The 25,559-nt window shown below is 38.4% G+C and overlaps 4 protein-coding genes across 9 annotated transcripts; 2 read left to right on the top strand and 2 right to left on the bottom strand.

Moving 5' to 3' along the window:
- The first annotated feature begins 2,063 nt into the window (after positions 1-2,063).
- Positions 2,064-7,526, top strand: LOC107658429 (uncharacterized). Of its 4 annotated transcripts, none has more exons than XM_016446967.1 (4): positions 2,064-2,332; positions 2,704-3,018; positions 4,691-4,931; positions 6,719-7,526. In XM_016446967.1, the coding sequence occupies exons 2-4, from the start codon at positions 2,704-2,706 to the stop codon at positions 7,438-7,440; spliced, it is 1,278 nt and encodes a 425-aa protein (XP_016302453.1). In that variant the 5' UTR covers positions 2,064-2,332; the 3' UTR covers positions 7,441-7,526. The 4 variants fall into 4 exon arrangements, with proteins under 4 accessions (XP_016302453.1, XP_016302450.1, XP_016302452.1 ...); XM_016446964.1 differs by having other exon boundaries at positions 2,072-2,332; positions 2,604-3,018; XM_016446966.1 differs by lacking the exon at positions 2,064-2,332 and adding an exon at positions 2,346-2,485 and having other exon boundaries at positions 2,604-3,018.
- A 2,760-nt stretch (positions 7,527-10,286) lies between these two features.
- On the bottom strand, positions 10,287-11,997 carry LOC107658448 (uncharacterized). The gene is made up of 2 exons (XM_016446997.1): positions 11,756-11,997; positions 10,287-11,110 (listed from the first exon to the last, which is right to left on the bottom strand). Exons 1-2 carry the CDS (start codon positions 11,847-11,849, stop codon positions 10,479-10,481), a joined length of 726 nt encoding a protein of 241 aa, XP_016302483.1. The 5' UTR covers positions 11,850-11,997; the 3' UTR covers positions 10,287-10,478.
- A 167-nt stretch (positions 11,998-12,164) lies between these two features.
- LOC107658447 (armadillo repeat-containing protein 5-like) lies at positions 12,165-20,880 on the top strand. Of its 2 annotated transcripts, XM_016446996.1 has the most exons (8): positions 12,298-12,366; positions 12,757-13,247; positions 13,356-13,386; positions 15,089-15,199; positions 15,316-16,213; positions 16,927-17,726; positions 17,809-17,941; positions 18,905-20,880. In XM_016446996.1, the coding sequence occupies exons 2-8, from the start codon at positions 12,825-12,827 to the stop codon at positions 20,118-20,120; spliced, it is 3,612 nt and encodes a 1,203-aa protein (XP_016302482.1). In that variant the 5' UTR covers positions 12,298-12,366; positions 12,757-12,824; the 3' UTR covers positions 20,121-20,880. The 2 variants fall into 2 exon arrangements, with proteins under 2 accessions (XP_016302481.1, XP_016302482.1); XM_016446995.1 differs by having other exon boundaries at positions 12,165-13,247.
- Positions 20,881-20,946: 66 nt separating this feature from the next.
- cox6a2 (cytochrome c oxidase subunit 6A2) lies at positions 20,947-23,835 on the bottom strand. Of its 2 annotated transcripts, none has more exons than XM_016446999.1 (4): positions 23,718-23,835; positions 21,704-21,781; positions 21,302-21,444; positions 20,947-21,142 (listed from the first exon to the last, which is right to left on the bottom strand). In XM_016446999.1, exons 2-4 carry the CDS (start codon positions 21,777-21,779, stop codon positions 21,053-21,055), a joined length of 309 nt encoding a protein of 102 aa, XP_016302485.1. In that variant the 5' UTR covers positions 21,780-21,781; positions 23,718-23,835; the 3' UTR covers positions 20,947-21,052. The 2 variants fall into 2 exon arrangements, with proteins under 2 accessions (XP_016302485.1, XP_016302484.1); XM_016446998.1 differs by having other exon boundaries at positions 23,722-23,834.
- Between the last annotated feature and the right edge of the window lie 1,724 nt (positions 23,836-25,559).

Below are 25,559 nucleotides of genomic sequence, written 5' to 3'. Positions count from 1 at the left end.
GTGTGTGTGTGTGTGTGTGTGTGTGTGTGTGTGTGTGTGGCATTTTAAAATAGTGGTAAGAATAAAGTAAAAATGTAAAGATCAATAAGAAAGAAGCCTTTGAGCGCAGTTGCTTGAACAAGTGAATGTTTAACTTTAACACAAATGCTGACGTTGTGTTCATCCCAAAAAACGGATCCTAATGTTTTTGCGAACTCACCCTGATTCTTCTCAGTGATGGCAGTGTTCCTTCACAGTGCTCTTGGAAAAACAAACAAACAAAAAAGTTAAAAACATAAAAGAAAATCATGCTGCAGTATCTGTAACTGCGTTTAAATTAATTAAAATCAGCCCTTTTCCACTCCTCCTCTAATGTTCAACGTCTGTTTATTAATGCTGTTGCTTTTGGGGTTTTAGTTTTTTTATTATTAGTATTATTATTTATAAATGTGGAGATATAATTGCTACATTACAGAATAACAACCAACAATGCAACAAAAGACAGGAGGAAGAAAATGAACAAGAAACAGGAAAAAGTAAGACAGCGCTTTCCTCAACTCAAGTGTTTTCAGATATTAAGTGATTTAAAATACTATCGAAATTAGTGGAGAAACGCCTTGAAATGTGATTTGAAATGGGAAAATTTGCATTTATGCATTTGAAACTTAAAAGTGAAAGATTTCTAAGATTAAGTTATGTTTCAGTTTCTGTATTAGTAAAACTAATCGTAGTTGCACAATCGCATCCGTGTTAAAAAACCTTCCCCAAATACTTATGTAATATGTGGGGGTTTAGGTGCCCTGAAACTTTTCAATGAATCGGTTAAACCGGTTCACAAAACCTGAACGATTCAGATTGGATCACTGATGATTCATTCAACCCAGAACCATCCCTGCGTCCCAATGTGCACACTATCTGCCCTAAATAGTATTGAAAATGACTAATATCACATAGAATTTAGGATGGAAAGTATGCACATTGGGACGCAGGCCGTCTCTCATTCAGATCCAATTCGTAGCGAGCCTAGAAGTGTATTTGGAGGTCTTGACTGATGTAAGAGACAAGTTACTTTAAAAGCTGAATAGCAGAAATGTTGCACACTGGAAATATGTTTATGGCATGATCAACAAGTATACGAAACAGAGTTGGTTTAAATAAATAGTATTTTATTCAAACGGCCTTAAATTCTTTTCGAAGAAGAGATGAGTTTTAGAAATGAGTATTGCTTAATGTTAATTATATTTATAGGTTTCACATGAATGTTCACATGCTCGCATCTCCGCTTGTCAGCAGACATTCCTTGCTGGATGAAGGACCATCACCTTCAACCCAACCTTGCCAAGACAGAACTGCTTGTGGTTCCATCAAACCAATAGTTTCATCACAATTTCACCATCCAGTTAGGCACATCAACCATAACTCCTTCAAAAACAGCCAGAAACCTTGGAGTTATGATTGATGATCAGCTGACTTTCTCAGACCACATTGCTAAAACGGTCCGGTCCTGCAGATTTGCTTTATACAACATCAAGAAGATCAGGCCCTTTCTTTGGGAACATGCTTCACAACTCCTTGTTCAATTGTTCAAGCTCTTGCTCTTGTTCTGTCCAGGCTGGACTATTGCAATGCTCTCTTAACCTTTACAATTAATCCAGAACGCGGCAGCAAGATTAATTTTCAATAAACCCGAAATGAATGCATGTCACACCTCTGTTCATCAATTTGCACTGGCTACCAGTAGCTGCTCGCATGAAACTCCAGGCATTAATGTTTGCCTACAAAACCACCACTGGCTCTGCACCCCTTTACCTAAATTCATTACTTCAGAGTTGTGTGCCCTCTAGAAGCTTGCGTCCTGCAAGTGAACGTCGCTTGATTGTGCGATCCCAAAGAAGCACAAAATCACTTTCACGGAGTTTTAAATTAAATGTTCCCTCCTGATGGAATGACCTGCCCAACTCAATCCATCTTCAAGAATCAGCTTAAAAACACATCTCTTCCATCTGTATTTAAATGTAATGCAATGAATGTGTTTAAATTATTTGCAACATGAAACTGAAATAAACATTCTTATATAAAAAAATAAAAAATCCAAATCAAATTGAGATGTCAGGTCGGATCTCCATTCACTCATTAGGCTACTAGTATCGATCAAATTCAGAATTTTATTTTATAAACATGACAAATCTAGTAGAGAACAAGTTCAAAGAGAAAAAGGTGATATGGGTTTATCGACAGATGGATGTTGTATTGAAATCACACAGAACCAATCATAGTTGTTAAATGTGCGCATGCGCAGTAGATCAACCTAGCAACAGAAGCTAATGTGGAAAGAGGATCGTCTGTTTTAAAGGTCTGTTAATATCTTCTCCGTGATTTTATGGGCGTGCCACAACGTATTTTAGGTTTTAAGATTTTTATTTAATTTCAAAATCACATCTCTATGTTAACTCAGTCAGTATGCATGTGAACTATCCATAGTAACTCGGTTCATTCATTTTGCACGGTAAAGTTACAGCGCTAGTATCTACTGCCTACACAGTAGATCACATCTAACTTGTTTTACCCTCGTTATTGCTTAAGCTGAGATATTTACTCCAGCTACTTTCCCCAATCTATTTTAGAAGCAACGTCTCTTAGCAGCGTCTAACCACGTATGTTTTTGGAGAGCCAACTTGGCTAGCTTCATCCGTGTACTCCCACATTAATCCGAGCTGCGTCTAGATGGAGGCTCGTAAATGGAGCGCGGCGGCCGCAGGGCGCGTGATAATGGACGCGGTGCAGGCGGAGTGGGAGCCGCTGTCTCCCTGGGAGCTGGACCAGCGACTGGACCGAGCGGTGGAGGAGATGATAGAGGCTGACCTGGTGGCCCAGATTCAGGAGCAGGCAGCCTCTGTGTTGAAGCAAGCCTCTCAACAGGAGGATTCATCGCCAGCAGATCAGGCTCGAACAGCGACATCCCAGGCGTCAGAGTCCAGGAGCTCTGCCCTGCAGCGCGCACATGCTACTGAAGCCATGGAGGCCAACCCTACAGTACAGGTACAGCAGGTCTGCTAGCTCATGCACTTCACGTTAAAGCCATTTTCTCGCTTTACGGGAGTAGTTCTCAACCAGGGGGCATCAATATGGCTTAAATATTTGGTTAGAAATAAGATAAAGCAAGAATTAAAATAACCCAGAACCAGGATTCACACAAATCTTGTAAAAACCTGAATATATGAGGTAACCTAATTTTAAAGACCTGGAAAGGTGATCAAAATTATTATTGTTTTTAAATGAATTAGTTATTTTTTTACTCCATTTCTACCTGATAAAATATTTTAGAGCTTGGAATATCTACAAAAATGTACAGTACCAGTCAAATGTTTGGAATAATTATGATTTTGTTGTTTTTGAAATAAGTCTCTTATTCTCCTCAATAATTTATTTGATCAACAAATACAGCAAAAACAGTAGTATTGTAAAATATTATAACAATTTAACAGAATTGTTTTCGGTTTTAATATATTTTGAAATGTGATTTATTCCTGTGATGGCAAAGCTGAATTTTCAGCATCATTACTCCAGTCTTCAGTGTCACATGATCTTTCAGAAACCATTCAAATATACTGATTTGCTTTGCAGTTATTAGTTATTATTAGTGTACAATTACTAATAATGATCAGTGGTTCTTATCAATGTTCAAAAGTTTTTGTGTGGAGACTGATCTATTTTTTCAGGATTCTTTGAATCAAAAGTTTAAAAGAACAGCATTTATTTGTAACATTATAAATGTCTTTACTGTCACTTTTGATCAATTTAATGCATACTTTATGCATCCTGTTTAATGTATGTAAGTATTATTTTCTCAGTATTTCACAATATAACTTTTTGTTTGTTTGTTTTTATTGTATTACTGTAAATAAATGCAGCCTTGGTTAGCATAAGAGACCTCTTTCAAAAACATAAGAACATTTAGTATGTTAGTATTCTAAACTTTTGACCAGTAGTGGACATTTTTTTAATTATTCCAAGCTCTAAAATACTTTATCAGGTAGAAATTGTGAGTCATTTTAGATATCTTTATCCTTAAAGGGGTCATATGACGTTGCTAAAAAGAACATTATTTTGTGTATTTGGTGTAATGCAGTGTGTTTACGCGGTTTAAGGTGAAAAAAAAAAACACATACAGAGCGCGGTGTGCTCTGATTGGCCAGTTATCCAGTGCCTTGTGATTGGCTGAATAGGTCTGAAAAGCAAGGTGTGCTGTGATTGGCCAGCTATCCAGTGCGTTGTGATTGGCTGAATACCTCAAGCGCGTGACGGAAATGTTACGCCCCTCACCATATTTGGAATATCAGCTTCCATGGCGGCGGCAACAATACTACAGCGAGAATAAAAGTTACGCCTTCTTTCTTTGCGTGAACATTTGGGCGGGGTTATGCAAATCTTCCCACACAGTGACGTAGACGTGGGGGCGTGTTTAAACGAGTCTTAACTTTTATAAAGAATATCTCTGGATTTTAGACTTTAGTCTTTGTGACTTTACGGATCTTATATATGCACAAACAGCTTGCAACACTCCAAAGACAAAGGAAAACATGAAATCGTGTGATATGACCCCTTTAATCCAGCAAGTCATGAACAACTGGAAAAGTCATTGGGCCTTAGAATTGAAAAGGTTGAGAACCACTGCTTTACATCATTCTCGCCGTCTTGTTATTTCTTGCAGTATGTGACAAATTTTCTGCAAAGCTCCAACACGGGCTACAGCAAGAACCGATTGTCTGGAAGAGCTCGCCTGTCCTTGTCTCACACTGTCCTCCTGTCCCTCACCCTCCTGTCCAAACGCATCAGCTATCGCAGCGTGTCCTCTCGTTTCCATCTGGAGAAGGGGAATATTCACAGGATCTTCTTCTCTTTCTGTGAACAAGTGATCACACAAAAGGATCGGCTCATTCAATGGCCTACAGGTACAAGTTAATTAGGAGACAGTTCCACTCAATTGTTTTATTTTATCTGTGGCTATTTTAATGGCAGGAACAGGATTAAATCAGTTACAAATAGATCTGCCTATCTGCAAAGCTACCTGAAAAACTATGCGCAAGTGCATCCAGGGCAAAAGCTGCTTTAAACGTAAAGGATGCTCACACCAAATGTTGATTTAATTTAGTTAATAGGGGTTAATTGATAAAGAAAATCTATTTATGACATTATTTTTGACAGCATCCTAATTTTACAGCCTCATTTTAGTGCCTAAAACTTTTAACAGTGCTGTAGCCTTGCAGGTAGGTTTCTTGAAGCATCTTGGAGACGTTGCCACAGTTCTTCTGCATTGAGTCGGTCTCAGTTTGTTCTGTTTCTTCATGTCATTCCAGACAGACTGATGATCAGATCAGCTCTCCGTGTGCAGCACTGACTACTTGTGCAAACAAAAATCTCACTGGATTATTACAATTAATGGCAAAATGAATGTTTGGAAATTATTTCCTACTGACGCACTACTGCAAAAGATAGAAATAACTGACGTCAAAACATTTTTAGCTGGTGAAAATACTAGTGTAACTTTGTCCACCACTGTAAATAAAACATTTATAAAACGGATAGTTCCGGTCCTTGATTCTGATTGGCTGAGCCGCGTTCGAAGCTGTTGTAAATTACTCTACAAACATACACCTTTGTTTACTTCTGTGTTGCTCGGCAACCACTTTGTTGCAACCACAACTGATTCTGAGGAACTACATTGTTTGGTGGAAGACTACTGTTTTTATTAATATCATTACATGTTATTTGCTCTGTTTTATTTTGTGAAACCGTACTACGTATATGGAATAACTGTTTTATAAAAGCAATAAGCCCCTCGAAGCCGTGGTTTACAGTGAATTTATAACAGCTAAGGGGGTTTTAGGCACTCCGCTTCGCGTCGACAACAATGCCCCTTAGCTGTTATAAATTCACTGTAAACCACGGCTTTGAGGGGCTTATTGCTTTAATAAAAACGTAATTTTATTTATTACAACTAACAAAAAATCAATGAAATAAGTCAATGCAAAATACAGTATCAGTGTTCACATTGCATTAATTCATATTATCGTTAAAATTAAAACATGAAAAACATTTTCATTACTTTAAAATTAACTAGCTCAAATTAAATGTGAAAAACTGAAATTTTCTCTTAACAATTTAGCATTTTAATTTAGTCTAATTTTTTTAATATAAACATTTAAAAAAAACTAATAAAAATGACAAAAACTGAACAAAATTACAAACTTTAAAATTAAAATTAAAGCAGAAAATTATAAAAATTAAATCAAATTCAAAATATGAACAAAACTATAGTAGTATATCAATGATAATAAAATAACACTGGGGAAGTCGTGGCCTAATGGTTAGAGAGTCGGACTCGTAACCCAAAGGTTGCGGTTTCGAGTCTCGTACCGGCAGGGATTGTAGGTGGGGGGAGTGAATGTACAGCGCTCTCTCCCACCTTCAATACCACGACTGAGGTGCCCTTGAGCAAGGCACCGAACCCCCAACTGCTCCCCGGGCGCCGCAGCACAAATGGCTGCCCACTGCTCCGGGTGTGTGTTCACGGTGTGTGTGTGTGTGTGTGTTCACTGCTGTGTGTGTGCACTTTGGATGGGATAAATGCAGAGCACTAATTCCGAGTATGGGTCACCATACTTGGCCACATGTCACGTCACTCACTGTTGTAGTTACTTAGCAGGTTTACGCATTGTTTTCTCCTTTCTCCCTGTAGGACAGGAGGCCCTCCAGCATCTGCTTCCTTTCTCCAGCTGGCTGAGTCACAATGAGGGTCTGGAAGAGAGAGGCCTCCCTCGAGTGCTTGGCGTGCTGGGTGACACACGCATCCCCATCCGCCTGCCAGCTGGGAAACCAGACAGCGAGAGCGACGCTCCGGAGGCCAAGAGACCTAAGATCGGGCCACATCCAGATTCATGGCTGAACTTGGAACTGGTGTGCAATGACAAAGGTCGCTTCATTTACTGCCACATCAGCAAAGGATCGGAAAAAGACAGAGGAAGCGCGTTAGCTGAAAGGATTCGGCAAAACCCTGAGATGGTGCCTCCAGGGACCTGCCTGATAGCCGGAGCCGGATACCCGCTCACAGAACAAATACTTACTCCGTTCTCAACATGTCAAAAGCCGCAGGAAAACCTCTACAACAGATCGGTGGGGAACCATTTGGGCCGATTCAACCAGGCTGTGGCGGACTTAAAAGAGCGATTCCAGAAATTGAGGTACTTGGATATGGGGAACTACGACAGGGCAAAAGCAGTGGTTCTGACTGCTTGTATATTACACAATGTTTTCCTGGACATGGGGGACGTGACAAAGGGACTGGTAGAGAGAAGCACACCGGAAGATGTGGACGAGGTAAACGAAGATGCTGCTGGGCTGAAAATGAGAGAGACTGTAGTGAATCTGCTTTACAGCACATTGGAAGCAGCACCACAATAAGATTTTGACACTGATTTGCATATTTAAAGGTATAGTTCACCCAAAAAAAGAAACTGTCATTCTAAACCCATGTGACTTTCATTCATCTTTGGAACACAAATGAAGATGTTTTTATTATCTTTTTTTTTTTTTTTCATTTTTGTCCATTCATTCAAAGTTCACAAAGCCAAAACTTTCACTCATCAAAAAGTACAAAATTACATTTTAGACATAAATCAAGCGATTAAGTCTTTTTTTTTAGTGACGTGAAATGTGGCCAAGTATGGTGATCCATACTCGGAATTAGTGCTCTGCATTTAACCCATCCAAAGTGCACACACACAGCAGTGAACACACACACACACACACCGTGAACACACACCCGGAGCAGTGGGCAGCCATTTATGCTGCGGCGCCCGGGGAGCAGTTGGGGGTTCGGTGCCTTGCTCAAGGGCACCTCAGTCGTGGTATTGAAGGTGGGAGAGAGCGCTGTACATTCACTCCCCCCACCTACAATCCCTGCCGGTATGATACTCGAAACCGCAACCTTTGGGTTACGAGTCTGACTCTCTAACCATTAGGCCACGACTTCCCTACTTCCCTTTACACGACTTCTGAAGTAAAACAGTTGCTTTATATAAAAAACAGATTTAATTTAGGGTAATGAATAGAAGCTTCAGTTAAATCTGGTTTTCATATAGAGTGTAAGTAAATAAAAAGTGAATTTCTTTAACAATCTTTATGTGAACTTTTTGAACCATCAAAGTTTTGGTGGAATGGAGCAAGGTTTCGTTAAAAATATCATAATTTGTGTTTTCAAGGTGAACAGAAGTCTTATGGGTTTGGAACGACATGGAAATGATAACAGAATTGTCATTTAGGGTGAACTATCTCTCAAAAGCTCTAAGATTCTGTATGTGATTAATGGATATTTGATTATATGAAGAAAGTTTTGGCATAAAAAAATCGATACGTTTTGTATGATATTTAATGAACATTTACATTTAGTCATTTAGCAGATGCTTTTATCCAAAGCGAGTACATTTTTAGCAATTTAGTTTTTTTTTTTAATTATGTCTATATAGTTTTTTTTTGTTTTAGTTATTTTAGTACTTCAACTTAAACTAAACGAAAGTGACAATTTATGTTTGGGAAAAGTATTTTTCCCCATATTTTATTTCAGTCAATGTTAATTAATGAATTTTTGTATGTTTTTAGTTTAAGTTAATGATGATAACACTTGTCCATTCAAGTCAAAACAAAACACAGTCACAAACTAAGGAATGATATGTAAATGATGACATAATTGTCATTTGTGTTTGGACTATCTATAATTGACCTATAATTTCTTCCTCTCTTGGGTAAATATTTGGTGGTATGAAGAAAGCTTAGCAGAAAAAATTGATAACAATTTTGGGTAACACTTTATTTTAAGGTGTCCTTGTTACATGTACTCATTATTGTATAATAAATTATGCGTAATTACATACAAGTAACCCTAAGACAAACCCTAATCCTAACCGTTTAGTAAGTACATGTAGTTAATTAATATTACTCTGTACTTAAAGTGATAGTTCACCCAAAAATGAAAATTCTGTCTTTATTTACTCACCCTCATGTCGTTCCAAACCCGTAAGATCTTCGTTCATCTTCAGAACACAAATTCAAGATATTTTTGATGCATTCTGAGAGCTCTCTGACCCTGCATAGACAGCAATGTAATTAACACAATCAAGGTCCAGAAACGTAGCAAGATAGGTAAAATAATCCATGTGACATCAGGGGTTCACCCGTAATTTTACGAAGCTACGAGAATACTTTTTGTATGCAAAGAAAACAAAAATAGATATCCTCGCTACGTTTCTGGACTTTGATCGTGGTAATTACATTGCCATTTTTGGATGAACTATCCCTTTAAATGTATATTTACACTGTAACAAGGACACCTTAAAATAAAATGTAACCAAATTTTTAGTGATTTTTATTAAATCACAAAAATTCTTTTTTTTTTTTTTTTGTATTTTACCCTCAACTATTTTTAACCATAATTTTCATAAGGATTGTGTTCTTGTAGTTAAAGGGTACTCTGCTCACTGCATTTAGTGTTCACTTTCAAGGCTCTCACATGAACATGATGCATCCAGACTATTTGTAAGAAATGCACATTCTGTAGTAACTAAACTAAACAGAATACCTGATTTTTATTATTATTATTTTAAATTTTACATAATTTACTTACTTTTCAATCGTTCAAACTGGACATTGGACAGCAAATGCCACAACGAAACATATAAAAACTATTCGTTTTTATAAAGATTTTCATCTAAATGCTTACAAATGAGGACAATAAAAGCAGTCAAAACTAACAAAAGAGCAACAAAATATAAGTGCAAATGACAAGTCTCGGTTAGCCTAACGCCTAACATAAACATATACACACACACAAAAAGAAAAACAAGTAGATAGAATAGAAAAAATAGAAAGCTAGTATTAGTTTTTTTTTTTAAATAAAAAAGATAAATGGATAAAGTAGAATTAAAATAGAATACAAAAATACTTTTTTTTTTTTTTTTGTATTTTATTTCAATTAATGTTAATTTTAATTCAAGTAATGGGTTTTTTATGGTTTTAGTTCAAGTTAATGATAACTGGTCCATTCATGTCAAACAAAATGCAGTCACAAGCCTAGGAATATGTAAATAATGACAGAATTGTCATTTTTTTGGGTGAACTATTCCTTTGAAACTCTTGAGATTCTGTGTGTAATTGATAAATATTTGGTGGTATGAAAAAAGCTTTAGCAGAAAACGTGAACATTTTGTATGATTTTTTTTATTAAAACACAAAAATACTATGTACAACTTGCCCTGTACTCATTTTACATGAATGTGACGTTTTTAACTTCTCAGTTATATTTTTGCAATTCACACTGAAGGAAAGGAAAACCAAGCATTTTTCAACAAATTGCTGTTCAGTTCAAGTCTTTTTAATTCTCTGAAAAGGGTTCAGCATATCGGGCATTTCTCTAAAAATAAAAATGCATTTCCTATCTGAAAAGACTACTGTTGGGTAACAGGGGTGTCCGACAGACACTCTTTGGGCATTTGCATGGTATTGTTCTGGGACAGGAAAGTTATGGCACGTGCCAAGTTATTAATGGCCTCGATCTTCCTCTCTTCCAGCGCTTTCTGTTGAGCCCACATGTTGAGTTTCCTCTCCTGCAGCTCCAGGTACAACTGCAGCAAATCCTGAGGAGGCCTGGCGTTGGGTAACTGTGGTGCTGTAGCTGTGGGTGTGGGCAGTATCGGGGTAAATCGTTTGCTGGCTATGGCCTTGCCCAGCTTGGTGCCATTGAGCTTCGCCTTGCGCTGAGCCTCAACCTCCTCGTAGCTCCTTCCCAGCACTTTATGCATCTCCTTGAAGAACTCCCAGTGAACACTGCTGGTTCCCAGTCTTCTGGCTCGCTCAGCATTTTTGCGATATGTCGCTAACATGTTTCTCCACTTCAGGTCACATTCGAAGGCTTTGACTGAAACGTCTGTGCCTTCCTCGGCTCTTAGCTTTGCAGTCACTCTCTCGGCCACAGTCTCCCACAGCTTCTTCTTCTTGCACACGGGCTGGTCAAACTCTGGGTCCATGTCCAAACGAACGTGGACGAGATGCCATGTAGCTTGCAGAGTCCACACAAACTCTGAATGAAAAAGATTAAGAGTAGATCGTTGGTTATTTCAGAACAAGAATGTAATCAAATATTTAGGAGAAAATGTAGGCCTAATACTGGAAAAACTGAAACATTAAAAAGTTAAAACATGGAAAAAAAAAAAAATATATCACAATTCTGCGCGTGTGTGTGTGTGTTTTCTGAAGAAACATGATCACTCCATATTGATGAATCTATTTAATTTAGGCTAATTAATAAAATGAACGAATTAAATGAATACTAGACTAGGATTAACTGCTCAATTTATATGCTTTTCTGATGTCTTTATGAACTTTTTGAAGCATAAGTCTGTAAGGACAATAGAGGGACAGAAATCTTTCAAGTTATATGAAAAATATAAAAAAAATGATTTTTTTTTTTTTTACTTTTATTTACTTTACCATTATTGCATACTGCAAAATATTACACGCAATTAAAATATTAAAGAAAACCAGTTGTTAGGAATGTATGCTAGTTAAAATATACCGTAATAAATCTATTGTTTTGGAGGTCTGAAGCTCTTCTAAAAAACCTAAAACGGGTGGGAAGGCCAATCTGTAGCATCAGGCTCATCGTGTCCTCCTCGCTGGCGATGCCTGGTGCACACTCTGCTGCATCGACTTACTCACATCTTACCTGCTTTGGACTTTTCGGTCTCCAAAGTCGTAACCGTAGTTGTTGATTCCTCCACCTCAATGGCGTCTGTGACAATTGACTCAGTGGCCTCCATGTTGCATTTAATTGTTATTAATCTCGTCAAGCGTTATTGCGACTAATCGTGGATTTTAACAACTCCAGCGATGAGTTCTTTCCGAGCGCCGACAACAGCGATGATAATAACAACGACCTCGTTTGCGCCAGGCAGCGCTGAGCAGGGTGTTGTTGTGCTTTTTTTCCGGAAATGGATATGTCGTGTGAGAGGGGATTGTGGGAAATGCTAGCCATTGTTTTTACAAGTGTGTCGCGCGAAAGGTAGAACGTCAAAACGTACGGGCTGTTTTCTTCTTTATGTCAAAATAAATATCTGCATACATTAATTTACACGGTTTTTAATGTTTCGTTATCTTAAGTATTAAATAAGTCAATAATTGAGCTATCCAGAAACTACAACTCCCATAAGCTTTAAAGAGACTGAGTCTACAAATACCCCTCCCTTTCTGAAAAACCCTCCTGTTTGTTGCTCTACTAAAGATGGCGCCAGTGCAAATCTGAGGCGATTGCGCTTTGTAGCGCGTAGGAAATTTGACGTGAGTAAAATGAAAAGTTAACGAAGCCTTATCACTCTTCATCGAAACATCAAAATACACCCAAATAGATTAATCTCAGGCAGCACTGTCAAGGATTTTATTTTTGTGGCCTACCTCCCACTGTAGGCCGTAATGAAATATATCGCATTAGTTAAAAGAATTCATTTCCCATAAGTCATTGCTCTGGGCTTGCTTTGATTGATGAACTTGGTAGTTGTAGTTTTTCGAATGCTTGTTTCTCTGTGGATGGAATGCGTCAATCATAGGATAATTTTGTATTAGTTCTTGTGTTCTTTTATTTATTTTTCGTTTTTTAATTCTTGATAGAATAAGTGTTTGTTGCCAAGTTATTTAAAGCCACTGAAATATTGTTGTACCTTACGTTATTAGGAAGATAAAATAATTAAGTTACAAAACGGGGTGGTGGTGGGGAGGTGCTTCTGGACTCCTGGTTCATCATGTCTACACCTTCAGAACAAGGAGTTAAACGACATTCAAAAAGTTTGAACAGCACCTCAGAGGCATTCGCCACTCTCCCAGAATCCTCTCTGACCTGGTGTTTGGCTCAGCTGTCCAAAACGCGCACATTAGCAGACAGTCACAGCAGTGGACTGACAGGAGCAGAAAATAGGATCGTCACTGGAGGTGACAAAGCCAGGGATGCAGACAAGAGACTCAAAGCTGGTCAGTGGAGGGCATTGGTGGCCATTCGGACGCAGCACATCAAAGGAGGTGGTGGCAGGATAGCCCGCTACCAATCACGAGGAGGACTCCCTCCTTTGCTGGATCTCCTCAGGCGACCAGAAAGCTCCAGAAAGTTTTTGGACCTGGCACTTAGCATCCTGGCCAACTGCTGCACTGAAAAACAGACAAGACTAGAAGTAAGAAAGATGCTGCTCTAATGTATAGCTTGCGTTGATTACATATATGCAGCTTTCGTGTTTTTTTGTATATGATTAATGCTTTTTTTATTGTTATTCTTCGCATAGGTAAGAAAGCTTGATGGCATATCTGTTGTTGGTAAGTCACTCAAAGGCTTCATAAAGATCAGTTCATTTTTCATGCCCTGTTCATACTGACATCTGACATGGTTGTTGTCAAGGCCATTTTTATTTATATAGCACCTTAAAACAACATAAATACTGACCAAGGTGCTTCACAATAGCACGATAAAAAGATGACAGTCATACAAAAAATACAGAGTTTAGAAAATTAAATCAACAACCATAAAACTGAATAAAAATCAAGACTAAGAATTTAACTCACTAAGACTAACATATCTAAAATTACGAATAGGCCTGAGAAAAGAGATACATTTTCAAGGATGATTTAAATGCAGATAAAGAGGAGGATAACCTAACAGATCGAGGTAGCAACAGAGTTTATTTGCTTGTCGAATTTGAACTCCGAATCAAAAACAACACCCAGGTTTTTTACATAAGTATGGATATTTGCTTGCAGATAGAGGTCAGGCCATCTACCAAACAGGGGGAGCCAAATGGAATGACTACAGGCTTGTTTTCATTCAGCTGAAGAAAATGATCACCCATCCAACTTTTGATGTCATTTACACAAGCTAGCAAATCGGATAAGGACTTTGACCCACGTTTTGTTGACATGTACAACTGGGTATCATCCTCATAAATGTGATAGGGAACCTTGTGAATTTAAAAAATGTAACGAAGAGGGAGCATGTACAGGGCAAATAAAATTGGGCTAAATATGGAGCCCTGCTGCACCCCACCCATAACAGAAGCAGGCGATGAATAAAACTGACCTATCTTCATAGAGAAGCTCCTCTCAGTAAAATAGAACTCAAACCACTTTAAGGCTGAATCACAGATACCAACCTCGGTTTTTAGCCTATTATAAGAATGCAGTGATCCACTGTATCAAACGCCGCACTTAAATCCAACAATAACAAAACTGCACAATTTCCAGAATCCACAACTAGTAAGTCGTTAACCACTCCTGACAAGGCTGATTCAGTGCTATGCTTGGATATAAAACCATACTTAAAAAGGATCCAGTATATTTTTCCCAATTAAGTAAGGGGACAACTGAAAAAAACAGCTTTCTCCAATACTTTTGATAAAACTGGCAATTTAGTAATGGGTCTGTAGTTGTTAAGATCAGATGGATCCAGATTTTTCATTTTCCACATACTTTTTATATGTAATTTTATACTCCGTAACATGTTCCTCTTAAAGTCATTATGAAATCAGAATTGACAATTCTTATTATTTTTGGAATATTGCAGTCATTATTATAAATGATTTATCAGTGCATGTCATTATTATTAATCTATGTAATAAATTTATGTGCCCTAGCAATCTTTAATCAAAATAACTTCCCTCCCCCTTGCAATGACATTTTTTTTCTGATGACCCCCAGCAACCTGTCACTCACATGAGATCACAGCAAAAAATAAAATCTTTAAAATTATTTTTTTCATTGGCATCTATGGTTTCATGAAGAACCTTAACATCCATGGAAAGGTTTCATTGCACAAATGGTTCTTTATAGAGGACAAAGGTTCTTTAGAGTATTAAAATCTTCTTTACACTTAAGCCAAAATGGTTCTTTTGAAAACTTTTCACTGAAGTTTTTTATTGGGGGGAACCAACATGTTCTTTCAATGGCATCGCATCACTACAAAAAATGCTGCTTATTTGCATAAATAGTCATGATCATAAATGCTTATGATCTTTCATTTTTGTAGTGGATGTCCTCAAGAGGAATGTCTCTGTGGAGACGGTGCAAAATCGAGCAGCACGAGCTTTGGGAAATCTTGCGATGGACCCAGAGGGTTCTGCTGAGGTCCACTCTGCAGGTTTGTCCCAGAGTTTCATATGTTTAAAGTAATATAATAATAATGATTATGTTTCTCCTCCATTATATACAGTCACAGGCTGTAAAGGCTGTTATATTTCTGTCTCTCTCGCTCAGGTGGTGTTCCACTTCTCCTGCTCTGCTTGTCTCTCTCTCCACCTCCATCCTCTCCCTCTTCACTGACTCCAGCCCCTGAACTCTGTGCTCCTAAAGTGGAATGTGTCCAGTCTGCTGCCCGGGCGCTTGTCTACCTTTCTGACACGCCTGCCAACCGGCTTCTGCTGCTTTCACAAGGCGCTCTTCCATCTCTCGCTTTGTTCATTGCTCCAGAGTACCCTTTAGGTCTGCAACGGGCATCTCTTCGTGCCATTCATGAGCTCACCAGAGGCTGCAGTGCAGAGTGCGCCAGAGAGATGTCCAGGTCCGGGGCATTGACTCAGCTGGGGGTCCTTGCCTCAGGAGAAGGTTGTCGGCCTTTGGAAGAGCTAGCTTTGAAGACTCTGGCTAACTTGTGCTCTCAAGGCTGCCTGAGGCCGCTGGTCGGTTCGTTGGGAGTCATTCAGAAGTTTGCAGCGGAAGTGAAAAAGGATCCTCTGAAGTCAGGTGTGTTCTTCAAGGCCCTGTGCCTCTGCTGCAGAGAGGCTGTGAACAGGGCTAAAGTAAAGGAGAGCGGGGGACTGGAGGTGTTGATCAGCTTTTTATCTGCCCATCAAAGCCATCCGCTCACGCGTTTCGCCGTTCTAGCTTGTGTGGACTTCGTCTACGATGAATCTGCTCTTGAACAGCTGCAGGAGCTCGGGCTGGTGCCGCTGCTGATCAAGCGGTTGGTTGAGCTTGCTCACGGAGAAGAACTGACTGCAGGAAAGATGGATGCCAGCCTGTCCTCTGGTTCTCCATGCTCTGAACTGATGACCTCGTGTTTTGACTCGTTTGACTTCTCAGCCCTTGAAGGGAACAAGAGGGAGGATGTGAGCAAAGACCAGACGTCGGGATCTTCCAGCTTCCTCAGCCTTAGGTAAGCTATTCATAGTCTTACCAAAAGCAGAACATAAAAATCATGAAAAAATCATGGACAATTATTTTCACACTTGGCAGACTAACAGCACTGATCAGTAATATGATATGCAGCATTAAATTATACACCTTTTTTCTTTATAGAGTTTTTGTTTTGCTTTAAATTTTAAGTAAATTTTTCATGTCATCATGAAGTTTAGTCAATTTTACGATCTAATTTTAGTCAACAAAATGTTAAATATTTTCATTGATTAGAAAATTAAACCAAGCATTCAAAAATGTAAACACGTTTGACCATTTATCAATAAGTTTTAAAACTGTCCTTGTTGTGAAAACCTGACTTTAATTTGACATTAATTTTTAAATTATAGAATGTCGTCTTCTAAAAATATTGTTAGTGCATCAATATCTTGCTGTGTTATTGTTTTCTTGCCGCATATAAACAAAATGTTTTCATTTAAAACAATTAGACCTAGTCATCATCATGACTGATTTTTTCGAAAATTAGAAACCCTTTATTAATTGCCTTTTTTCTCTCAGTAATTTCATTGACAAGATGACCAAAATCAGAGAGTACGTTTTGGAAGTATGAACATGCCAATCATAATTTAATTGTGATCTTTTGTAATTTGATTTGTGAACCACATTGATCTACATGTTTTATGGAAAATTTGCTTGTATGTTGCTCAGTTTTGTCTGTGTGCCTTCCTCCAGGTCTTGGCTGGTTTCTGAGGGTCTGATCTCATCCGAGGGTGAGCTGACTGAATCCCCATGTGGAAGTGAAGTCTTTGGTAGCAGCCCTCAATCCTCCATTTCATCGTCACCTTGCTCTGAGATCTCGCAAAGCTCGACCTTGCGTCCACCCCACTTTTCTCCCTCCACCCGCTCCAAACCCATCCGACTCTCCTCTTCCTCCTCCTCCTCCGCCTTCTCCTCCGTTCCAATATCTCCTCGAAACGTACCAGGGTCGCCTTCCTCTTCACAGCCCTCCTGTGCCTCCTCCCCTCAATCTGAGCAACCACCTTCAGTGACAAAACCTTCCTCATCTCCCCTCCAAATCTCCTCTCCTCCCAGAAAGAGGCTCCGTGCCTCTTCGTCCTCCTCTACATCCTCCTCTCGCTGTAGTGTGGTCACCCTGGACAGCCCTCCTGTGATGTCAAAAACCCCAGTCTACCATCATCCTTATCACCCTGAGGCCTGGGCCCCAGAATCCCCCATTCTTCTGCTCTTGTCACGCTTCTCCCACGCCTCAGACCCCAGCACAGCGCTCATCAACACAAATGTTTTCTCCGGGCTCTTGTACTACCTCACCCAGCACCATGACCCCAGTGGGCGATGCTTTCGGATGCTTGGGCGCCTCAGCTGCAACCCAAACTGCTTCCAGGCTTTGGTCAGAACTGGGGCCGTGGCTCTGATCAAACAGAGACTGTGTGTGAGAGGAGAGAAGATCGGGGGATGCAAAGGAGTAACGGACAGACAATCAGAGAAAGTCAAAGGCAAAATCACACAACTAGGTTTGTGACTTTATTAATATACGATATTGAAGCATATTAAGACTGCTGTTTGTTCAAAGCTAAAATGTTTCTGGCTCCTCAGGTTTGGGTCTGCTCAGTAATCTAAGGGTTCAGAGCGAGTCTGGATTTGGCACTGGAGTTCTTACACACATCATGCTGTCAGGCTCTGAATCTGACAAGCTGCACTGTGTCCTTTCTCTGCCTCTGATTAACAGGTATGATTAATTGACTTTCAGGGTTTATTTCTAATGCTTTTATAGCCTAATATATGTGGGTCAATGTCAAATCAAAGTGTTAGCGAATAAAAAAGATATATATTTTAAACCATGTGTCAAGTTCATAGGAAAGTAAACTATATGTTTTTGTAGTTTAAGAAAAATCTTTGACCAAACCAACTGAATTTACAGATTTTATTTTGAAGCAAAAAGTGTTTGAAAATCGGACAAAAAGATAGAGGTACTTTTTATTCTGTACCTAACAGCTTTAATAAGCAAAAGAAGTACAAACCATTGAAGACTGCGAACAACATAGTCAAAATAAAATTGATGGCGAAATATAAAACTATTGATTTAAAGATTGTGCATATCAAAACAATATCTTTTTACGTTTGTTGCAAATTATGCATATATGCATACATATTCTTCATGACAAGAATCGTTTATTAGATTGGTGGAGATTTCTTTACGGAATCATAGTCATTCACCATGAATTCTGCTGTTGAGAAGAATTTAAAAAAAAGTTGTAATAATGTGGACTGATGGCTTCAACAAAAGCTACACCATTGATTAACAACCTTGCAGCTCAGAGTATGTCTGTCTTTAAAGGTTTATAAGTTACTGTTAAAATCAATTCCCCAATGGAGAAAATAAGTGGGATTTTTACTTGTGACTATTACACTACATCAATTCATGGATATCAAGTTTTTAGGGAGCTGCACCAGCCATAACTGAGCTTGACTTGTCATAAAAAGGTCAAATTGAACCATCCTCCCAAAATGTTTAAGTGAATTGTAATATATATCTTAAAAACATGTTCATCACACAAGAGGTGTATTCAAGTAATTGCATGTAAGAATCATGTTTTTAATGTCTTTTTAAAGAAATTAATAGAACAAAAAGCAAATGCCACTCTTGTCCCATGTAGCTGATTTGATCACCTTCTTTGTTTTTCCTCTGCAGCAACAGAGTTCTTTTGAAGAAGCTGCTTTTGGATAGTGGAGGGCTGGCAGCAGCTCTTGATCTGATTGGCTGTCACAGAGAAGATGATGATGAAGATGGACAATCTGACAGATGTTGGGCATTTCTTGCCGGCTGGTTGCATCCTCTTGAACAACCATCCCCTTCGAGATTTAAATCCCTGTACGTCTCTCTTCTGATTGGCTGCCTCTCCAGTCTGCTGTCAAGTTCCAAGGAGGACAGAAAGAATTGTAGCATAGATTGCCAGACCAGAACAGAGACAACCCAATTTCTGGATAACAAATCCCAACCGCAACAAAACCAGTCATGTCCCTACTTGAAGGCAACTCATGACCTAACGTTTCTCCTTGACGATGGAACCCTTCTACTAGCCAATCACGAGGCTGTCACTGGGGAAGAGGGAGTCAAAGACGTTGGGTCTGAGTATTTTAGAGCCCTCTTGATGGGAGGATTTGGGGAGGCCCAGAAAGCTAAAGGTGAGGCCATCCGGATCAAGGATGTAAACAGTGGGATGCTCTTACCTGTTCTCCACTACTTACACGGCTGTCGTTTGACTGACGGAAACAAAGACCGGATGTCAAAGCATGATACAAGTTGTCTTGTTTTGTCCTCTCTAGCCCCTCATGGGCTGCTTAGACCACAGGACGTGGTTGAATCATGCTTGGCAGAAGAGAAGGAATTCCAGAAAACCCCACTGGCTGAAGTGATGATTGGGGCTTGTAGGTTTTTAGTACCTGGTTTACAACGGTCAGCTGAGGACCTAAGTATGGACCTTCTCTATTCGGTCATACGGAGCCTGACCAAACGTTGTTGTTCGAAAGATGGAATGGATGCTGGTTTGGTCTGCAAGGGTCCTGAAGGATCACCACAGTTGACTAAAACTGAAGTGTCAAAGTGTTCCAAACAACATTCTAAATCCTCTCAAAGTTCCAAACCGGTTCCGTCATCATCTCCTGACTCTGAGGCAGCTTGGCTGAGGTCTCTGCTGCCACAAGTGTACTGGTTCTCACAGCGCTACTCTTACCTGCGACTGGGCCAGGCCTGTCTGTCCATACTGCTGCGGCCTCAGGGGCTCCATCCTGCTCCCCTTCACCCCTCCCTCTCCACTGACTGCTTCCTGCGTTTGGCACAAGAGGCGGACTGCACAGAAGGGCTGAGGCAGGACATCTTAAACCTTGTCAAAACAGCCCTCAGCTAAAGGGCAAACAGTAGTGGATAGTGAAATGAATGTAATGAATTGTTGGTGTAAACAAATTTAGTAGCTGCTTTAATGCACACACAATACACAAAAAGGGAATGGGATATACTGGATTTTTGGGATGTTTGGGACAAGATTTTCATTAAACTTCAGTTAGCAAAAATATTTTGAAAAATACTTTAGAGCATTCTAATTCCTACTATTTTCATGTGCACGTTTTTTTTCCCCAAGACGTGTTTGTATATGGAGTAGAATGACCAACTAAGGGTTTTTTTTTTTTTGTTTAACTTCATTTATTCATCTTATTTTGCAAAAAAGGGTTTGATGCTGATTCCATGGTAATCACAGTGCATCCAGATGTTGTACATGATTTTGTACAGTATGTTATGTGAATAATAGAATGTCAAGGAGAAAGAGCTGTTTATGTTTGCTATATTTTTCTTTTTGTATATGCCACTTTATTCGTTTATAGAAGTCTGGATTATCTGATGTATGTTGGAGTGCCATCTTTTTTTTTTCTTTTCTTTTTTTTTTGTATATATATGAGAAATTGAATCATGGAAGTGGCCAAATGTTGGTGGAAGGCAGAGGATGGTTCTCAATAAATGAGCTCTGCATTAATGTTGTCTACATTGTTTTCTTCTAGAATCTGTGCCTCATTTGGATTGAGCAATTTCTTCATGTTTTTGTCTCAGTTCAGTCCTGGACTTTTTATTTGGCAACTGGCAAATTTAGTCAATTCTAAATAGAATTAAATAAATACTTAAAATAGTCTTAACCATGTATTGTTTGGGACCTTTCATAATCAGTCACGCACACAAAATTTATGTGAAAACTGTTGTTTATTTCTGTTAAAAATGTTAGAAGCTTGTCCATCAGTGTTGATTGGCATCTGAGGGGACGGACAGTTGAGACGGCAGGGGGCGTCCTGCTCAGTGGTGAGGTCCCTCATAACCAGTGGGCAGAGGGTTCGTATGAGAGTTGTGGAAGAGGGAGTGATTCCCATCACCCCATGGCCATGGCTGTGAAAGAAAATGCTATTTGAAAATGATTCATGTCATGTCCATTGTATTTCGGATGTTTTACAAAGTGAAGGCCTCAACATTTTCTTCTATGTAGAAGAATTGGAGAGAAGTCCACATCATGCATACTTTGACTGAAAAACCCAAGAGTATAGGCACCTTGGTTCGAATGCGGAGGTGTGGGTATGGCACAAACTCTGGGTGATCATGAGAATGGGCCTGCATCTTCATGTAAACGTTTGCCACGCAGACACCCACACCGGGCAGGGCTAATACGAAGGACAGGATCTTCCAGGTCCTTGCTGTGTATGATTCAAATCATCAGTACATCTATTACTAGAATCATTGATTATTGCGTAAATGTTTTTAAATGTTATTTTTTTCTTACTGTGTGAATATGTAAATAACCTGAAAATCATATAATTTTTTTCGACATTCTTGATTTTTGAGGTAATAAAGTCATATTTTATTATGGTTCATGAGAACTTGCCTATCCATACTGGATAACATCTGCTTATTTTACCGTTTCATCTAGCCCAGCCCAAGAAAAACATCTCAAACCTCCTCCTTCATGGCTTCCTTGTGATGCAGCAGCAAGAGCCCGGCGGGCCACCATAGCAGTGGGAGACATCGCCATCTCTGAAGCACAGACAGTAAGCAACACTTAAAATTATTATCACTTTTACACTTAGATAGATTCCAAGATTATGAGTCTGTAATATTTTTTGTCTTCACCAAAGCTGCATTTATTTGATTACAAATAAGGAAAAATTGTAATATTGTCAATGTAATAATATTGTGCGTAAACGTAACCTATTCCTGTGATGGCAAAGCTACATTTTCAGCATCATTACTCCAGTCTTCAGTGTCACATGATCCTTCAGAAATCATTCTAATATGCTGATTTGCTGCTTAAGAAAGAGTTAAATGTTTTCAGGACTCTTTTATGTGAAATGGAAATCATCTGTAACATTATAAATGTCTTTACTGTCACTTTTGATAAATTTAATGTACCCTTCACTGAATAATAGTATTTATTTCTAAATCTTTATGAATATAGTATAAAACGTTCAAAATATTACAACTGAGAAGTAATAAAGATCCTTTTATGCAAGAGAAATTGTCCAAAAGTCAAATGTAACAACTTTCTAATTGTTCACAAACCCGTGAAATGTCAGCTGTGTAAGTCTCGGTGTTATTTGTCAACACAAACTTAAATAGTGCCTTCATCAAACCGTGAAACAACAGCAAGAGTCGAGGTGACAACTGAAGCATAAAGCATGAAGAGAAGTCATGCACCTGTCTGCACATTTACTGTGGGTTTGATCAGTAGTTAAAGTGAAGGTGATGCGAAGTTTGAGGTCAGATAATGACCAATCCTGACGTGTATCTCCATTATATCCATGTAAACTTTGTATGGCCTCCTTATACAGTTAGAGAAGGATTTTGTTGATTGTTAAATGTTACATAATTGTTCTGCTATACTTCGGTTTAAAATATATATATACAGTGTTGGGGAAAGTTACTTTTAAAAGTAATGCATTACAATATTGCGTTACTCCCTATAAAAAAGTTATTCTTTTACAAGCATAAAAGCCCTTTCATAAGAAAAGTGAAATGAATACGCCTCAGGCTGAAGGAAATGTAAATTCACGTCTGTACAGTAGAGGGCGCAGCGCAAACAAATCGCATGAAGAATATGACGCAGGAGAAGAAAGTTCAACACTATTCAGCAATAAGTAAAATCATACACAAATGTGTCATTTTTGATTATTAGTATGTTTAAATTGGATCATCGAAGGTCAGTAGCAAAGACATTGGTTAATAAAATGGGATTAAATACATAAATGATATTTGTCTTATTTAACACATTTAATTATTGCAGGTTTGTATAATATTCTGAGTTTGCATTTGACTGTTTTTATTCATTTTGAAGAATACTGAATCTGTTTTTGTGCAGGTGAGATGAGTAAACACGTTCATATTTAGTCTAGAACTACAGTAAGATCATGTTCACACACAACGCTCTGAACTTACTCCTGATTTCTCTCAACATGGCAACACCAGAGCTGTCAGTCAATACATGGAAACAAAGTAACTCAGATATTTCCTTCTAAAGGAAAAAGTAATGTGTTACTTTACTAGTTACTTATAAAAAGTAATCTGATTACGTAACTCACGTTACTTGCATTTTTTTATTTTTTATTTTTTATTTTTTATTTTTTTTTTTTTAAACGGTTTCACATATTAGCCAGGCTGTGGCCTGTTGCTTATCTCGTCCCTTTAAAAAAAGTTCTGTCCTTCGATGCTGAATGCTATTTGAAATCTTAAACCCCCTTGAAACTATGCACATGTAGCAATTATAGAAAAACTGTCATACATTTAGATGAGATTATTTTGATTTGTTGAATAAAGCTCCCTTTGTCCCTTGCACAAGGACAAACAAGCTGTCCGTTGTGGGCCGTGTGTTGCATTACTGCTGTTAAAGAATGAAATACTCCTCCACTGCTCTTAATATTTTACGCCTACAGTTCAAAACAGCTAAAACTATACATCTGATGCAAAGGACACTCACTTACTCTGCTTCCAAAGAGGGTGGTCAGGTGTTTTCGTTCTTTGTTCCTCAGTTATTAGCCACTTTCTCTTTCTACACCTCTGTCTGTTTGTCCTTTGGTCTGTCCTGGCCTAAACCATGAGACTCCTCCCCACTAAAATCTGTCTGTCTGCCAAGAATCATGAAGTTTATATTTGGTCAAGTGCATGGGCAGATCTGTAATGGAGAGATAGGGGGAGTAATGAGTAGCTATACTTACAACAATCAGATATAGGAGATATTGCAAACTGGCTTGTGTTGTAAGAAAATGTCAGCTCACAGATGTAAGATATATGAAATGTAGAAAAGACAAAGGCTGTTAGTTAATGAAGTAGTTAATGTAGCTGTTCAGTCGAGAGTTGACAGTTGTAGGAGTTATACACGCGGCTTGGGTTTCTGCGTGTTTGTGTGTACGTGACTAAGTGACCGTGAGTGACCTTCACCTCACTTTTGCAGTTTTCTCTTGTGTTTATATGTTCAGTAGCCTGCTACACTTCTCTTTTGCAGTGTAGCTCTGGCGCCAAATGCGAATTTAAGATTTCCTCTACTACAGTGACTGGTGGGATCATAAATATTAATTGTGTGATTGGATGTTGGCAAGCGGTCATAAACAGAATCGTTGTTTAATATTAATATTCATAAGTAATAGGATTGCTAATTTCGCAACAATCGAATGTTTGGTTTAAACGGTCGTTTAAGAAACAACGTGGAAAACTTTTCTAATTATTTATCAAGCACGATTTTGTAAAAGTAACATGTTTCGAATTTAAATGTAATTATTTAATATAAAAACGCCATGTAAATGTTCGTTCTAATTTTATTTCAGATTATTTATTTATGTACCTTTTATATTCATATCAATTTGTGGTTTCCCTTTGTTCTGTTGTTTGTTCATTGATTAGAAATAAGTTCTAATCGTTTTATGAAGTGCTCAATGTCGAACTGAGTCTGTATGTAGTAGTATATAGACTTACATGTCACAAGGTGGCGCTGTGAGTTTTGCATTGCTGGCAGCTGCTACAACGATGAGAAATATTTAAAAAGTTTGTAGGCCTAATTGTTAAAACTGGGTTACCGTTAAGTAGCTAATTAGTATTGTTACCTAATTAAATCTTCATTAATCTTTATCTAGTTGTATGTAGTATTACATATTGTCATACACAATCTTTCTATAAACCGTAAACTACTTCAATAATATGGAGATTAGTGCACAAAGTGTTTATCCTTGGACTGTATGCATTATAAGGCATTTTGTTGTTTAGAATTTTCATTATATTAGTCATGTGGCTGACATTTGCTACAATTTCCCTACCGAAAAAAAAAATAGCTTAAAGATATTGGTCTGGCTTTTTCAGTAAGTTAGTGGTACCAGTTTGAAATCCTTCAAGTTATTCCTTCATGAGCATGCCTGTACCTTAACAAAAATCATAATCAGAACATGTGTTTAAATTTATGATTTCTCCCACTTGAATAAACTTAGCCTCACGTTTTGTAAAGTGAAGTAAAATGTAAAAGTATGTTTTGTCCGTAAGTGTGTGTGCACGTTGACTGTGTCTTCTTTTGTTATGTCAGGGCTGTTCCATGAACCATGAAATTATGTTCTGTGTATATTTTCAATGAGTTTGCATGCATTTGCCCACCATAAACCAAGAATAGCCTTTGAAAATGTCCTAATGTTGACTCTTCAACTTAAAGACATGTTGTTTGAACAAGAGCAGTAACCTTTAGAAATGTTCCATGGCATACAAATGTTGCTTTGGATCATATTGGATAGAGGCACTGACTAAAAGCTAAACTGACCAGCTAAATGACTAACTAGCAATC

This window comes from Sinocyclocheilus anshuiensis, unplaced genomic scaffold, assembly GCF_001515605.1.
Source record: "Sinocyclocheilus anshuiensis isolate Anshui unplaced genomic scaffold, SAMN03320099.WGS_v1.1 scaffold371, whole genome shotgun sequence".
NCBI lineage: Eukaryota > Metazoa > Chordata > Actinopteri > Cypriniformes > Cyprinidae > Sinocyclocheilus > Sinocyclocheilus anshuiensis.
The sequence above is the reverse complement of the archived record's forward strand: the minus strand, read 5'-3'. Positions and strand labels throughout refer to the sequence as shown.